Source organism: Pongo pygmaeus, chromosome 13, assembly GCF_028885625.2.
Source record: "Pongo pygmaeus isolate AG05252 chromosome 13, NHGRI_mPonPyg2-v2.0_pri, whole genome shotgun sequence".
NCBI lineage: Eukaryota > Metazoa > Chordata > Mammalia > Primates > Hominidae > Pongo > Pongo pygmaeus.
In genome coordinates, this window is record NC_072386.2 from 19,754,165 (window position 1) to 19,770,956 (window position 16,792).

At 52.0% G+C, this 16,792-nt stretch overlaps 1 protein-coding gene and 1 pseudogene across 1 annotated transcript; both read right to left on the reverse strand.

Moving 5' to 3' along the window:
- Positions 1-252: 252 nt before the first annotated feature.
- GRHPR (glyoxylate and hydroxypyruvate reductase) lies at positions 253-14,534 on the reverse strand. Its single transcript, XM_054500277.2, has 9 exons — positions 14,341-14,534; positions 12,207-12,337; positions 11,189-11,261; positions 10,522-10,638; positions 8,627-8,715; positions 7,377-7,481; positions 6,566-6,701; positions 5,098-5,228; positions 253-582 (listed from the first exon to the last, which is right to left on the reverse strand). Exons 1-9 carry the CDS (start codon positions 14,421-14,423, stop codon positions 461-463), a joined length of 987 nt encoding a protein of 328 aa, XP_054356252.1. The 5' UTR covers positions 14,424-14,534; the 3' UTR covers positions 253-460.
- Positions 516-3,065, reverse strand: LOC129043593 (mitochondrial intermembrane space import and assembly protein 40-like; annotated as a pseudogene).
- Positions 14,535-16,792: the final 2,258 nt, after the last annotated feature.

A 16,792-nucleotide genomic window follows, 5' to 3' on the forward strand; every position in this document is an offset into this window, starting at 1 on the left:
ATTGGATGCTGTGACTTTGAAACATGCTCTTTGTATTTTTTAAGTTAAGTTTTTTTTGAAACGGTGTCTTGCTACATTGCCCAGGTTAAGCGTAGTGGCGATTTAAACAGTGATCATAGCACACTGCAGCCTTGAACTGGCCTCAAAGGAACCTTCCCGCTCAGCCTCCTGAGTTGCTGGGACTACAGGGGTACGTCACCGCACCCAGCCATATCCACTTGTTAGCTTCCCCATTTACAGGCCAAGACGGTCTCTCAGAGAATTATTTAATAATAGAATTACCATACGTTTGGCTCAAGTGTGTCCAACACCAATGTGACAAGTACATATATCAGAATCACTGTTTCCTCACAGAATCACACTTTCCCTTGGCTCTGCCTGTGGATCCAAATCAAGCCTGGGTGCGTCTGACAATACCAGGGCACGGTTTGCTTCCTGGCCCTCCATCTCTACTGTTTGGCTACAGCTTGAGTTCACTAGGCATCGGCTCCCCTCTCAGGCCAGCCAGCAAGTTGTTAGCTGCCAATAAGGACATGGTGTTGCGGGTTCTGTGGGTGGCACTGCCAATGTGGGGCAGGATCACTGGAAAGGAGAGAGAGAGAAAGAGGGAGATAAGAAGGGTGGTTCAGCAGCCTTCAACTGGGCTGTTTTCATGGCTTGGGTTTGCCCGTAACAAGAATAAAGAGAGACTACCTCATGGTTCCATGCTTTGCCTTCTTTCCCACCGTCACTAAGCTTGACACTCCCCCAGAGCTGAGGTTCAGATAACAGAGTGAAGGGCCTCCAGGTTACTAAAACCCAGTCACAATGTGATGAAAGATTTGTATTCTAGGGCTGGGCGCAGTGGCTCACGCCTGTAAATCCCAGCACTTTGGGAGGCCAAGGCAGGCAGATCACTTGAGCTCAGGAGCTTGAGACCAGCCTGGGCAACATGGCAAAACCCCATCTCTACAAAAAATAAAAAAATTTAGCCAGGCGTAGTGGCCCACACCTATAGTCCCCGCTACTTGGGAGGTTGAGGCAGGAGGATTGTTTGGGCCTGGGAGGCAGAGGTTGCAATAAGCTGAGATTGCACCATTGCACTCTAGCCTGGATGACAGAGGAAGACTGTCTCAAACAAAAAAATGGTGAACGCATAGGAGTTTAGCACTGGCCACCTGTACCATGTGCCCTTGAAAATGATGCTACATGACCACAAGGTTTCTGATCTACAGAAATAACTCCAAAATGAAATGCTGAACAGCACAGTTATCTCTGATCCCACCCCAGAGCAAGTGAACTTACTTGCCTCCAAAGAACTGTCAGCTGGGTGCAGTGGCATATTCCTGTAGTCCCAGCTACTCCGGAGGCTGAGATGCAAGGGTAGCTTGAGCCCAAGAGTTCGAGGCCAGCCTGGACCACATAGTGAGACATCATCTTTACCAAATAAACCCCATAAAACTGCTTTTGGGTTTTTTCCAGGTAGAAATCATGTTTCCTTTTAATTGAGTACATTTTATTCTTTAAATTTTATCATTATTGTAATAGGGTCTTTGTTGCCCAGGCTGGTCTTGAACTCCTGGCCTCAAGTGATTCTCCTGTCTTGGCCTCCCAAAGGGCTGCGATTACAGGTGTGAGCCACTGCCCCCAGCCATAATTCAGTACTTAATTCACAGAGTTTCTTCTCCTCTCTGGTAACGATTAGGTCCCCTCCTCTCAAGAACACTGCATCTGATCAAACTGAGAGCCAGAATGAACATGGACCCCAAACCAGAGCTTTCAGAATAACAATGAACAGCAAAAACCAGCCTTTCCCTACACTTAGGAAGGGACTGTGACTGGCAGGGTCCAAATTTTCACCATCCAAATAGAAAACCCAGAGCTGAATGCCAACATGGAAACCAAAATATGTCAGGAATGAAGTACAGTACCCCTTTACATACTCAAGGTCAGGATGGGTTTGGAGAAATTTGCATCTGACTATTTGGCCTCTTCTAGTAGAGAAGAGTTTTTGAGACAGGGTCTTGCTTTGTTGCCCAGGCTGGAGTGCCATGGCACAATCAGCTTACTACAGCCTCAACCTCCTAGGCTCAAGCGATCCTCCCACCTCAGCCTCCTGAGCAGCTAGGACTAGAGGTGCATACCACTACACATGGCTAATTTTTTATTTTTTATAGGGATGGGGTTTCACTATGTTGCCCAGGCTAGATTCGAACTCTTGATCTCAGGTGATCCTCCCACCTTCGCCTCCTGAAGTGCTGGGATTACAGGCGTGAGCCACCCTAATCAGCCCCACCCCAACATTTCAGACATATAATGAATCAGAATAAATCCGTTCACTCACAAGAAACATTCCTGGATAATGGTTTTTGGTTGCTGAGATTGAATAGCACATTATTTCAAAGTGGCAAAATTCAGGGCCATCTAGGAGAATTCAAAAGTGGTGGCTACATTTGCCGACAGGTTTACACAGGACACATATAAACAACCCCCATTTTTTTCAGCCTATATGTCAAGAGGCCAAGACCCCTGATCATCAAAATATGTTATTTTGTACATTACAGTTTACAGGACAACAGAGGGAAAGATACTTTGTTGGAGGGTGACTAAATGGCATTTTGCAAAAGGTCCCTGTCACTCTGAAGGGGTGGAAGGACTGGAGTCCTCTGGCCTTCATTAACTTGACCCCTCCCCCTCTTTGGTTGCAGTGGCCTCAGTGGGAGCTGCCACTTCTACATGTTCTGCGGGCTTTTCCTCTACCTCTTCCTCACCTTCTTGGGGACAAAGATCCGGGTATTTCTGCATGCATTCCTGCATGGCCCCAATTGGTCTACACAGTCTGATCCCTTGACATTCTCCATACTATAGTGGAAGCAGGAAAAGTCCAGCTTGAATTGTTTCCCACAGGGGCCGCTGGCCATTCCCCCAAGGCACAGGCAGTTCCAGTTAATGTCTCCATTTGGCAGCCTCAATCCATGCTCCCCCCATAGGGATCACTGGGGTCATCAGCTGTGTTGCTTGGAGCTGCATGGTCTTTTTTCATCACAAGTGATTGGATCCTTCCCTTCCTGCCGGTACTAGGACATGGCTGCAGCCCAGTGCTTAGATTTTATAGAAGCAGCAGTGGCGACTGCAGCTTCATGCCCTGACTGCCCTCTCCTCAGACCAAGAACTGCCTTTTGAAGCAGTCCGGGGACCCTGAGCTGAATTCCAGGACCTGGGGTGGGCGAGAGCCCTGACATCACACCCAGTGCTCCTTGCAGGCTGGGGTGGGGGGAGGGACGGGAGAGTTTCCAAGGGCTGCAATAATGGGAGCATTCACGGGAAGGCAGCTAAAGACCTTTTGTTTAGGTTTCCATTCCAGAATCCAAATTAAGGGCAGAGACTGGCCCAGACAACCTAAGGCCCTGATCACTCTGTCAGTCTGGAGGTATAAACTCCACCAGCTACCTGAACAGATCTTAATATAAAGAATCATTAACTACGCATCAAGTTGTTAACTCACTGAGCAGGTGACAAAAACCCAAACAAACCACAAAGTGTGGTCCCAGGACCAGCAGCATCAGTGGCATCTGGGAGCCGTGAGGAGCACACTCTCTCAGACCCCACCCCAGACCTGATGAAATAGAAACTCTCGGGATGGGGCTAGCAACCTGTGTTTGATCAATCACTCCTCCAGGTGATTCTGACGAACACAAAAGTATGAGAATTGGCCGGACACTCATGCCTGTAATCCCAGCACTTTGGGAGGCTGAGGCAGTTGGATCATCTGAGGTCAGGAATTCGAGACCAGCCTGGCCAACATGGACAAACCCCATCTCTACTAAAAATACAAAAATTGGTTGGGCCTGGTGGTGCACGCCTGTAATCCCAGCTACTCGGGAAGCTGAGGCAGGAGAATCGCTTGAACCCAGGAGGCAGGGGTTGCAGTGAGTTCAGATTGCACCACTGCACCCCAGCCTGGGTGACAGAGCGAGACTCTGTCTCAAAAAAAAAAAAAAAAAAAATTATGAGAACCACTGCACTATGGTAGCACAGAGGTAGCAACTGCCAGAGGCACTTCTGGTGCTGCAACTCAGACTTCTGTGGCATGGGCACTGACTGGCTGTTGCTCTTGTCTCTGAGCAGGGCTCAATGGGGCTGGTTCACCAAGTGTTGGAAAAACTGCAAACTGGATTCCGCAGCCACTATGGGAAGGAACTGTTGCTGCTAGATGAAGAAGTGCTGCTGCCATTCCCCCAAAGACAGGAAGGGAGGGCAGGAGGGAGCAGGCCCTTCCACACCCACACTGACAGGGCCTGCCAGTGCAGCTGGTACAGCAGAAATGGGGTGTGCAGAGGCCTGGCCCCAGCCCCACAAAGCAGAAGAGAGAAGGGGGCTTTGTTGTGAAACAACAGCTTGAAAAACTGGCACGAGTTATAAATATTGGCATTGTCATTACACTTTTAATTTTTCACACCTAAACTGGTAATAGCAATTTATAGTAACAGGTTTTACACATGAGTCACTGTGGTATAACACATGTAGACATGTAGTCAGCCCACTTTGTTGTTGTTGTTGTTGTTGTTTTTGAGATGGAGTCTCACTCTGCCGCCCAGGCTGAAGTGCAGTGGCACAATCTCGGCTCACTGCAACCTGTGCCTCCTGGGTTCAAGCGATTCTTCTGCCTCAGCCTCCCAAACAGCTGGGACTATAGGCATGCACCACCATACCCAGCTAATTTTTGTATTTTTAGTAGAGATGGGGTTTCACCATATTGGCCAGGTTGGTCTCGAACTCCTGACCTCGTGATCCACCCACCTCAGCCTCCCAAAGTGCTGGGATTACAGGCATGAGCCACCACGCCCGGCCCACTCTTTTTTTTTCTTTTTTTTAAACAAATCCACTCACCTACATTCTGTTCCTTTAGGGACAGAGACCCAGCAGAGCATGCGCAAGAGGACTGCTCCTGTCATACACCCATGTCACTAACAACATAAAACATTTATGGTCCCTGGTGTGTCCCTTTGGGTTCAGCACCTGCTCACACTAGCTCCACACCCGGCCCCTCGGGACCCCCTCAAAAACACTGGTCCTGCAGGGCAGCAGGGAGTTTGCATCAGAAAGTGCAGTTCTTACCACAGTTCTTCAGGGTCAGGAGAGGGTGGTTTGTAGGCAGTGGTTCTGGGCTCGTCACATCCAGTCCAGCAGCTGCAATCTTACCACTGGCCAAGGCCTGGTACAGGTCGTCCTGGTTTACGACGTCGCCCCTGGGAATGACAGTGGTGACATGGGTACCCCGAAGATCCCTCCTCCCAGGCCACCTTTGAGGCAGAACCACCTACAGAATGAATTTTTCCACTCAACTGGAACTTGGCACTGACTTTTAAAGCAGTTAAGTCTTAGGTATACTTACAGTATGTCTGTAAGTCTTATATACTCAGAGAACTCCAGCCCTGCCTCCTTCTAGCTGTGTGACCTTGGGCAAGTGTCTCAAATTATCTACTCTGTGAGATAAGGAGAATACCCCCTAACTCCCAGGCATGTTGGGAGGATTAAAGCTTTCTTACATGCTCTACTGCATGAACAGGGCCCAGAAGGGCATCTGTGTTAGGCCCCATCCAAGTGTTTCTGATCTGGTTGACCCCCAGACCCCCACTGAGAAGCACCACAGTGTGCTATCAGGTACCTGTCTAAACCAGGGCAGAGGAATGAGCACACCCCTAACCACATCCATCAAAGGGAGCGACGACTGAAGGCAAGAAGTCATCTTCTAGAGACTGTATATTGTGCACTAAGTAATACTTGTGCACTAATGAGTAATACAGGGTCCTGGGCTGTCCTGGGTACACGCAGGCACCCAGTACACGGCAGCTGTGACTGCTGCCAGCCAGCAGTGCGAGCCCTGTGGTCCTGCATGTTTCACTCTTCCATTCCCAGGTCACCTGTTTTGTAGCTAAACGTTGGTAATTACAGGTACTTTTGGGGTGGATGAGTCCTCGGGATGACCTCACCCAATCCCCCTTCCCCTAAACTGATGTAAACTGGCTTAAGGGGCACCAGCTAGGAAGGGCTTGGAGTGGCAGAGAAGGAAGGTCTGACCCCCATACATGCCCAGTGGCCTGAAGGCACCCCTAGGGACAGTGTGAGGAGCTACAACCACGTGAGTTTTAGGGTCTGTCTGCCCAGGAGCATAATGTTCAAAGTATCACTGAACCACAGCCAGCCAAAGCCAGGCTCAGCAGTGTGGGAGGCGGCCTCCAGAGGGCCCTTCAGATCCCGAAGTCCAGCCCTTTGTGGTGGAGGACAATGGGCCTGCCGAGGCTCCCTGGGAACACTCCCTGAAGCCACACTGCTGTGTGCCAGGCCCTGCCGGGCGGGGGCCACTGCTGAGAAGCAGACAGGCCAGGCCCACTCCAATGGCTCTTCTTCCCTGTGCGAAGCTCTCGTGTATTCCCACGAATTTCTGAGTTGGTTGTCTGGTTTATGGAAACCAGCAAGCTCAGCCTGGGGTCTCATCAACAACCCACAGGGAAGAAAATCTCCAGATGGCAGCAGTGGGGACGGCTCCTCTCCAGGCTTGCTGGGTAAGGTGGCCCTAGGATACCTGCTGATGTTGATGAACACAGCTGTTTCCTTCATCTTCTGGAAGAAGTCCTTGTTGCAGAGTCCCTCAGTTGCAGGCGTTAAGGAGCAGGCCACGACGATGAAATCAGACTGGGCAGCCAGCTCAGGGGTAGACACTGAGGGAGGGCAGGACTCCATCAGGCACTGAGTCCCAGGCTAGGGACAACCAGATGGTGGGAGATCAGCCCCTTGCTCCCGACTCCCTAACAGAAACTCCCAAGATGCTTCCTGAAGGCCGAGTCTCTACCTGGACAACTCTCATGGGTGCACAAAGTCAAATCACACACAGTGGGATCTGGACCACTCTGGCTTTAACTACCTTCAGGGCCCAAAGTGCCCAGGGGCGTGGGGAATGCTTGAGATCCAGCCTGCCTTCTGCTCACCAGGCTGTGGACCCGCCAGGGGCTGCATCTGCCTGGACTAAGGGGCGCACACAAAGGCTAGGGTAGTGCTTGCCAGTTTATGAAGGAAAAGACAGTGAAAGTGCCCAGCCCTTCCTCACACCCACCACCATCCCCACTGCTCGGCCCACAATGGGGAATGGTAACAAAGGACTCTGAAAGACGGAGCCCTGGACTGCTCTGCTGGCACGGAGAGGACCTGGGTAAGTCCCTGTGCCCCCTGAGTGGGCCTGTGTCCAGGGGCAGGTAGATTAAACATCTACCAGACACAGCAGCCCCTGGACATGCCTGGAGCTCCTGCCCTCTGCCTGAAAATGCCACCACTGAGAGAAAATGCAGCCTCTCAACTGGGCACAGATAAGCTCCTGTGGAAATCAAGGCTTCACTTACCAAACTCTGCCTGGAATTCCGCTGCTTCCTCAGGCCTGGGCTGGCGCCCTGTGTACAGAAATCTCTGGACACCAAATGGTTTCAGACGCCGAGCAATGGCCTGGCCTAAAGCAAGGAGAGTTCATGTCTCGTCCCCAGTCCTGCAAAGGGTAGGGGCACCACCCAGCATCTCCGGAACAGCGGCCCTCAGGGTAGATCCTTTTCATCAGCACAGCCCGAGTTGCCTGCTCCTGTCTCCTCCAAAGTGGGTGGGGGGCTGGCTGCCCCACTGTAACTAGCCCCCAGCCAGCCCACACTGCCCCAGGGATCTGGAGACAGCACCTCAGCTCCCCTGAGGCTGTCACTGGCTGATGCTGTCCTCACATGGTCCAAGCCATCTGGAAAGCCATTCAGGTTTTTCCTAACCTCTGAGAACTGGAGAGAGTTTTCACAAAGGAGACGCCTGGTCAAGCAGTCCCCTCTGCTTCTGTGAATGCAGTCTCAGACCCCATTTGACTTTTTGGTGGCACTGCCAAACTGCCAGCTTCACCCCAAACTTACAATTTTCATGTAAGCTGCTGCTGAGACAGATTTGTACAGTTGGATTTTCAGGCTCAGAACATGCCCCAAAGCTGCTGGTTCCTCCAAGCAACTCTCTAGTGAAAGGCCGGGCTGTTTGTTGGCTAGACAGGTTCTCCACACTCTCTACCCTCACCCGCACCCCCGCACCAGGCAGGATGACAGAGAACCACCAACAGATACCTGCTTGGCTAGGCCCAAGCCCTTCTGCCAGGCTTCTCCAAATAAGGGCCACTGGAAGAAAAGTGGCTCTGCCTCATCTGCAGAACTGCAGATCAACTCTGCCCACTGAGCCCTCTGGCCCCTGAGTTAGGGCTTCGTGAGTCACATACCTTCCAGAACGCAAGCCGGAGGTGTTGGGGGAATGGGCTCTCTCACGGCAACCACTCCTAACGGCCCCAACACAACATTTGTAGTCTTCATCTGTTCTTTATGGAGCTGGAATCATGAAGCCCCCTGACCCTTAGGCAACTTGCTTTTATCACCTGGTGAGTTCTTAAGGAATCCTGCTTTGGTTTATTTATGTATTTGCCTGTGTTTTACAAAGCTGTATCCCTCACTAGAGATATGTCTGCTGCAAGCAAAGTGCCCTGACAGCATGTGGGTCTTCTCAGCCTTCAGACACGTGATGCCAGGGATGCAAACCAAGCTGTGAGAGCTGGGGCGGGCAAGCGGGCAGGTGGGAGCCTCACCTATGCGCCCCAGCCCGATGATGCCGACAGTGCTCTGCGTGAGTCCATAGCCACACAGCCAGAGGGGCTTCCACGAGGTCCAGCCACCACTGGGGGAGAGAGAGGAGCCGCTGAGAACCCAGCACCTCTGACTGTGGTCCAAGGTATAAACCCACCCTCCGGGTCAGGGACTGAGAGTGGGATGAGGCACCGCCACTCAGCACTGCAGATGAGCAGCAGAAATGACTCCACCTTTAAAGCTACCAGGGACACAGAACTTGAGGGTGGGAAGGGGCCTTACTGGCTCTCATCCTATTTTGCAGATGGGAAAACAAACCGGAAAGGGTGACCTGCCTGAGGTCACACAACCAGGGGAGAGTTGAGAGCAACAGGCTGCAAACTCAGGATTTACGATTCCAAAACAAGTTCTCTTGGCACTTTAGGGCAGCAACAAAGAGTACAGCCACAGGGCCCACCCTGCTGCCCTGGGCAAGAGACGGAGCCTGCCCTGAGCCACCTCCAGTAGATGTGCTGACTCCCCAGACAGGACGGTGAGCAGGACTCAGCACTGTCTACTCTGCTCCATGCCCCGTGCCGGGGCCCACGCTGCTGACCACGCACTGTGAGAGCCTGCGTTTGCACGCCTCCCAGCTGGACTCAGGCCAGTCCCTCCATCTGCAAGTGGAATGCTTCCCCCAACTTTTTTTTTTTTTTTTTTTTTTTTTTTGAGACAGGGTCTTGCTCTGTCACCCAGATTGGAGCACAGTGACATGATCTCGGTTCACTGCAGCCTCTGCCTCCCAGGTTGAAGCAATCCTCCCACCTCAGCCTCCCGAGTAGTTGGGACTACAGGCATGTAACACCACGCCTGCCTAATTTTTGTATTTTTTGTAGAGACAGACTTTTGCCATGTTGCCCAAGCTATTCTCCAACTCCTGAGGCTCAAACAATCTGCCTGTCTCGGCCTCCCAAAGTGCTGGGATTACAGGTGTGAGCCCCCGCGCCCGGCCAACTCTAACTCTTGATATACAGGTCGAAATCCCTCATCTGAAACCTTCAGGCTAGATTTTAAAATTGTTTGGCCTTTAGAAAGGCAGCATGGTGCATGTGGTAGATTCCACACATCACCCTCTGCAGTGTCTGGGCAGCACCCTGTTTTAAAAGTGTTACATCTGCAGCAAAACTTAGGAAAGTCACATTAAATGGGAGAAATAAAAGCCTTAAACAGTCTCCTGTTAGTATGAAAGAACTTTCAGCTGTCTGAGCTTTTTAGATTTTGGGATCTGAGGGATGGTGGACCTGCAGCTTTCAGGACTCAAGCGGACGCCCACCTGCTACTTATTCTGTGAAGCCCTCCCTGATCCACACTCTCTCTGCCAGCCCTCACCCACCAGCAGAACTTGTTTGTCCTCCCTCATCCTCTTCTCTCACCACTTCCCTTTCTGCCTTTATTGCAGCTCTGCTTTGTGCTTTATTTTAGCTGAGTCCTTACTCAATGGGGCACACCTGGGGTCAGGGACTATGCATGGGCTGGACTGGCACAGTGATCAGGATCCAGTGCTGAGCAGAGCCAACGTTCCTGCCAGGCGTTCACTTATGTTTTTTTTTTTTTTTTTTTGAGACGGGGTCTCACACCATCACCTGGGCTGGAGTGCAATGGTGTGATCTCAGCTCACTGCAACCTCTGTCTCCTGGGTTCACATGATTCTCCTGCCTCAGCCTCCCAAGTAGTTGGGATTACAGGGACCCCCCACCACACCCGGCTAATTTTTTTTTTGTATTTTTACTAGAGACGGGGTTTCACTATGTTGGCCAGACTGGTCTTGAACTCCTAACCTCATGATCCGCTCACCTTGGCCTCCCAAAGTGCTGGGATTACAGGCGTGAGCCACCGCGCCTGGTCTGCGTTCACTTACTTCTTCACTTCCTCGATGGCCTCTGGCAACCGACGGCAGGTGGTAAGTAGCAGGGAGACTGCGAGTTCGGCGGTGGTATCTGTCAGGACATCTGGGGTGTAGCCAACTCGGATCCCACTACGAATCAAACATCTGGTGGTAACATCAGCCTCAACCACATTTACCAATGTCTCCTGCTGGGACATTTCTTTTCCATGGAGTTACTTTGCTCCCTCTTTGATCTGCCTGCCAGGAAGCTCAGAACTATACATGAGCACTCAAAACGGGCAGTCCTCATTCCTATTTAGATTATCTCCCACTTTGGAAGGATATGAAGATGGAAGATCAGGGTTCAGGGACTGAACAAGTAACTTAACCTTTCTGAATTTCCTCATCTGAAACGGAAAGAATAATACCTGCCTTTGCTACTTCAAGGTATTGCTGTGGGGATCAAAAAAGATAATGAATGTGAAAGGTGCCACCTACACAGAAGTTACCCACTGTTTCTGCCCGCTGGGGTTTATTGTAACTGACCTGTGCACATGTGGACAGATTCTATCATCAGCCACCTCACATTCTCCCCGAATGGCTGAGGGATATGAAGTAAAAACAAACCAACAGCTCTTCTTTCTTTCTCTTATAGCCACCCCTCTCTCTAGGCCCCCTCCAGATCCCAAGCTGCAGTTACCGCTTCTTGATTTCATCCAAAGCCAAGTGGTCGAAGCCCGCAGACATGGTGCTGATGACTTTGAGATTGGCCCCTGTTGTGTAGAAAGTGCATTGTTAGTATCTTTCCTCGAGGAACTCAAAGCCACAGCACTGGGGACTATCATGGGGACACCGCTTATTATTGTTTTCTTAGAATAAGAGGCTGACATCTCTGTTCTTCAGTTAAAACTCTGAATAATTCCCTTTGACAGCCTCAGACACTGCAGCTCAGGGAGGTTAAGTGGCCTGGCTCAGTCACAGGCAGAGCCGGGTTCACCTCAGGGCCTCTGCCACCAAGGCCCCGCTCTTACCCACTGGACTGTCCACCCAGCGAGGCCTCGGGTCTTCTTCAGCCACGCTGGGGCCTCCCCCATGGACACCTCCAAGAGTGCCAAGAAGGTGGCTGGGACGTGACCCTCTCTACCCTCTCCTGCAAGCAGGACACCAGAAAGCTTCCGGGCCAAGGCCAGGGCATGGGGTGGCTCAGCACTGACTCACAAGGGTCCTTCCCATCTGGCAGCCTCTGCGTCTGAACCTTTTCTCAAAACTGTCACAACAGCCTCACAGGGGGAGGTTTACCCTTCCACGGGCTGAGACCCGTGGCTGCAGTTGCGGAAAGACATCCTGCTGGGGCTTGGCACTGAGCTAGGTCCTCCCTCATACTATGCACACGCCCAGAAGGGGCAGGGTCTTGCTGGAGGTCACAGAGCAAGGCTGTGGCAGGGCTGGAGAACCCAGGGCCTTGGATGCACTTCCCCACACCCGCAGTCTCCATACCGCGGTCTTTGCCTTCCCAGGGCCCGCCGCCAAGGGGTTCACAGCAGGAGGGAGGGGCAGTGCCTGTGCCAGAGCAAGCTATCTGCCCGCTCGGGCCTGGTATTGCAGGAAACGCCCTCAGAACCCAGACAGCACTGCAGAGCAGCCCAGGAGCCAGCAGCACAGGCTGGGGGCCCACAGGGCCAAGCCACCCTCGAGTCCGCCGCCCACCCAGTGTGCACCTGCGGCATCCAGGATCCTCTTGTCCACGCAGTCGGAGAGGAGGCAGAGCAGGCCGTGGGCCCCCGCCACACCTCGCTCTAGCTCCTTGGCGGGGATGGGCTCATCCGAGTCCCACTGCTCCACCTCACAGCTGCGGGGAAAGGGAGGCCCTCAGAAGAAGCAGGAGCTGCACACCTGTCCCCGCCCCTTCCAGCTGGGAATCCTGGCCTCTGATGACCCTGGCCTCAGGCTGCTCCGGGCTGAGGGGAGGCAGGGTCAGGCAGGTGTGGTCTCAGAACTGTCCCGAGACAGCAGGTGACAGGTGAAGGGCTGAGGGGCCCCCGAGCAGAGCCTAAGCTGCAAGTGGGGAGGCATGGGGACGGCTCTCAGGTCAGCACAGAGAAGAGATTTCCCACATTCACAGGGGCTGGGTGGCCAACTGCAGGGAAGGCCTGTGGGGGGGCAGGGTGTGCCTCAGGTGCGGGGCCTGGACTCCATGCCCTGTTGCATCTCTTCCTGTCCGTGGAGTCCATGAAATAGAAAACTCTCATAGTTGGACTGGGCCAGGAAAGATAAGGTCAAGGACACCCAACGCTTCCACGGCAGCTCACAGGAACCGGATATTTGTCCCAGTGATGCACGGTGCCTCCTGGCCCTTGCCACGGAATTCAGTACAGCCAGCACGTGTGGAGCCTCTATGTGGCAGGACACAGGAGCTACTCGCACCTCCTGACCGAGCCTGGGGCACTGACCACCTTTCATCCACCTCCCCATGAGCAGGGCACAGTGTGAGCTACTGTTACCATGGGCGCGGTTGCTGCCTTCCACCTTCTCCTGCTCAGTACAATTGGGTCCTTGGCAAAGGTTTTGTTGCAGTGAACAAAATTTGAAAATCTCATATGCCCCTAGAACTGGCTGCTGAGGCTGGGTTGCATCCTCTTCCTATCTTAACATTGGAAACGCAAACCTGATCAAATGCAGTGATCAGATAGCAGTCAGACACTTCTGAGTACAAGCCCCAGCTCCTCCACCTGGGAGCTGCGTGGCTTTGGGAAGAAACTTAACCCTAAATCCAGCCTCCAGTTTTTAATCTGTGCAATGGGAATTATAATACTGACTTCACAGTGCTGCCAGGATTAAAAGTTTATGTATATTAAGCACCTGGCAAGGTTGGCCCACAAAAAGGGTTCCATTTAGCAAGGGTGGGCCAGGTGCAGTGGTTCATGCCTGTAATCCCAGCACTTTGGGAGGCTGAGGTGGGAGGATCCCTTCGTACAGGAGTTCAAGACCAGCCTGGGCAACACAGTGAGACCCTCATCTCTGCAAAAAATAAAAAATTAGCCAGGCATGGTGGTGCATGCCTGTAGTAGTCCCAGCTACTTGGGAGGCTGAGGTGGAAGTATCTCTTGAGTCCAGGAGGTTGAGGCTGCAGTGAGGTATAATTGTGCCACTGCACTCCAGCCTGGGTGAGAGTGAGACCCTGTCTTAACAATTAATTTAAAGGGTCCTCAGGCCGGTCATGGTGACTCGCACCTGTAATCCCAACACTTTGGGAGGCTGAGGCAGGAGGATCTCTTGAGCCCAGGAATTTGAGACCAGCCCGAGCAACAACAGAGTGAGACCCCCGTCTCTACAAAAAAAAAAAAAGATCAGAAAATTAGCCGGTGGTGACTGTTTGCGCCTGTAGTCCCAGCTACTCGGGAAGCTCAGGTGGGAGAACTGATTGGGCCCAAGAAGTCGAGGCTGCAGTGAGCCACAATCGATCGAGCCACTGCACTCCAGCCTGTGCAGCAGACTGAGACTGTCTCAAAAAAAAATAAAGATAAGTAAATATAAAGAAAAAGAGTCATCAAAGGCCCCTGCCAAACGTCCAAGGGGCCTGGTCAGTGACCGCCATGTCCCTGACCCCACGTGCCCTGTGGGAGCGTGGAGAATTAGCCTGGACCTTGCCTCGGGGGCAATCTCCCCTCTCCAAAGCCGGAACTGCAGGTCCCAGCGTCGTCTTAAGAGGAGAACTGGGCCCCAGAGAACTTTCTCCGAGCCTCCTCAAAACTCCAAGCCTGCCCCAGCCGGCCACAAGGCCCAAACGCCCCGCCCGGCTCTCCGGTCCCTGGGACCGCCCTGCCCCTCCCCCAAGGGGCGCGAGGCTCTTACTCTGCCGCCCGGGCGAGCGCGACCCTGCCCTCGGCGGGTATCCTGCGGGTGACGAACACCTTCATGAGTCGCACCGGTCTCATCCGCCGTGCAGCCGCCGACCCGGACCTGGCAGGACAGAAGCTGACCCGCGAATGTAGCTGGGCCGGGGCGGGACCACGCTGGAGTGGGCGGGACAGACGTCGCGCGCGGCGTGCGCGGGGGGTGTGGCTTCGCGTGAGGGAGGGCGGGGTTGCGGCTGGGCGGTGACAGTGCGTGCTCGGGGAGTGACAGTGACCCTACACAGTGTCCTTGTGTGTGGGGGGGGTGTGCGCCTCGTGCCACTGGGGAATCAGGGCCCCGGGAGAGAGGGGGCAGTATCCTGTCCAAGGCCTCATGGGAGCCCTGCTTTCTGTACACGCTCAGGGTCCTGTTTCCACAGGCTCAGGCCTTAAGAGACTGAAAGCCCCCACTTTCTGTCTCTTGGGTTGGCCCAGGGTAGAAACCCAGGTTCCAGGCTGTGAGGAAGTCCAGGACACACAGAGAGGTCATGTGTAGGTGTTCAGGCCAACAGCACAGCCGGGGGTCCAGCTGACAGCCAGCGTCAATGACCAGAGGTATGAGTGAGGAAGCCTTCGGGTGACTCCAGGCCAGCTCCCACCTGACTACAGCTACAACCGCACGAAAGAGCCTTTAGGAGAATCACTGGCTGAGCCCAGTCAACCCCAGAACCATAAGAGATGATAATGCACTGACTGCTGTTGCTCTAAGCCGTTCAATTTTGGAGTAATTCTTTATGTAGCAATAAATAAGTGATACGCTATGTGTGCGAAAGCCAGAAGCCATAAGAGTACAACTAATTCTCTATTAAAAAATTAACCGTACCATCCTGAATGCATCTGATCTTGGAAACTAAGCCGGGTTAGGGCTTGCACGGGAGACTGCCTGGAAATACCAGGTGCCTGGAAATACCAGGCTTATGTTTATCCAAAAAATAAAAAATTAAAAAAAAAATTAACAAAATCATAAGACAACAAACCGGGAAAAATAACATATACTTGCAACTCATTTTATAGATAAGGGGTTAATTTCCTTATTGCACAAATAGTTCCTAAGACAAAGATGCCCAGCTTATCTGAATAAGCAAAGGATATCAATGGACAGTTTATAGAAAAGGAAATGGCTTTTAAATGTATGGCTGGGCGCGGTGGCTCATGCCTGTAATCCCAGCACTTTGGGAGGCCGAGGCAGGCGGATCACTTGAGGTCAGGAGTTTGAGACCAGCCTGGACAACATGGTGAAACTCTGTCTCTACTGAAAATACAAACATTAGGTGGGCGTGGTAGCACATGCCTGTAATTCCAGCTACTCAGGAGGCTGAGGCAGGAGAATTGCTCGTGAGTCCAGGAGATGGAGGTTGCAGTGAGCTGAGATCCCATCACTACACTCCAGCCTGGGTGACAGAGTGAGACGCTGTCTAAAACAAACAAACAAAAAAAAGATGAAAAGTGCTCAACTTGACTCACAAAAGAACTGCATATTAAAATTACAGCAAGATACCAATGTAAAAAATAATACATTGGGTAAACAGGTGCTTTCATATGTTGCTGGTAGGAGTGTAAATCAGCAACTTCAATAAAAAAGTTTGGCAGTAGCTATCAAAATTTAGACTGCACATCTTTTTTGACCCAGAAATTTTGCTTTTAGGAATTTACCTTACAGACATATTCACACATGTGCAAAATGCCATCTGCCAAAGGCTCTTCATTTTGGCATTGTTGAAATAGTAAAATATGGGAAACAACCTAAAGGTCCATCCATAGGGGACTGTTCATTATGTATGCTTCATTCCTACAGTGAAATACCCTGCATCAATCAAAAGAGTGAGGCAGCCCTGTGCGTACCAATGTGGAATGATCTCCAAGGTGTACTGTCCAGTGAGAAAACAGGGTGATGCAAAGTGCATATGTTACCATTTATAGGAGAAAGTATATGCCCATTCTTTTTTTTTTTTTTTTTTTTTTTTTTGAGACAGGATCTCAGTCTGTTATCTAGGCTGGAGTGCAATGGTGCGATCTTGGCTCACTGCAACCTCCACCTTCTGTGCTCCAATGATCCTCCCACCTCAGCCTCCTGGCAGCTGGAACCACGGGCTCTTGCCACCACAGCCAGCTAATTTTTTGTATTTTTTGTAGAGACAAGGTTTCACTATGTTGACTGGGCTTGTCTCGAACTCCTGGGCTCAAAGCAATCCACTTCCAAAGTTCTGGGATTACAGGCGTGAGCCACGACACCTGGCCACCTATTTCTGTGTGTTAAATATCCCTGGAAAGATGTACAAGAAACACCTTTCTTGTTTCTTTGGGAACAGGCCGGGTGCAGTGGCGCATGGTTTGTAATTCCAGCACTTTGGGAGGCTGAGTCAGGAGCATTGCTTGAGCCCAGGAGTTTGAGACAAGCCTGGGCAACATAG

What these genes read in the sequence shown, in the direction of transcription:
- GRHPR (XM_054500277.2), bottom strand. Translation starts at nt 14,423, where the DNA reads ATGAGACCGGTGCGACTCATGAAGGTGTTCGTCACCCGCAGGATACCC. An exon ending in GCCATCGAGGAAGTGAAGAA is followed by an intron (nt 8,716 to 10,521) that starts GTAAGTGAACGC and finishes TCTCTCCCCCAG; the next exon opens with TGGTGGCTGGACCTCGTGGA. An exon ending in GTGTTCATCAACATCAGCAG is followed by an intron (nt 5,229 to 6,565) that starts GTATCCTAGGGC and finishes TGTCATTCCCAG; the next exon opens with GGGCGACGTCGTAAACCAGG.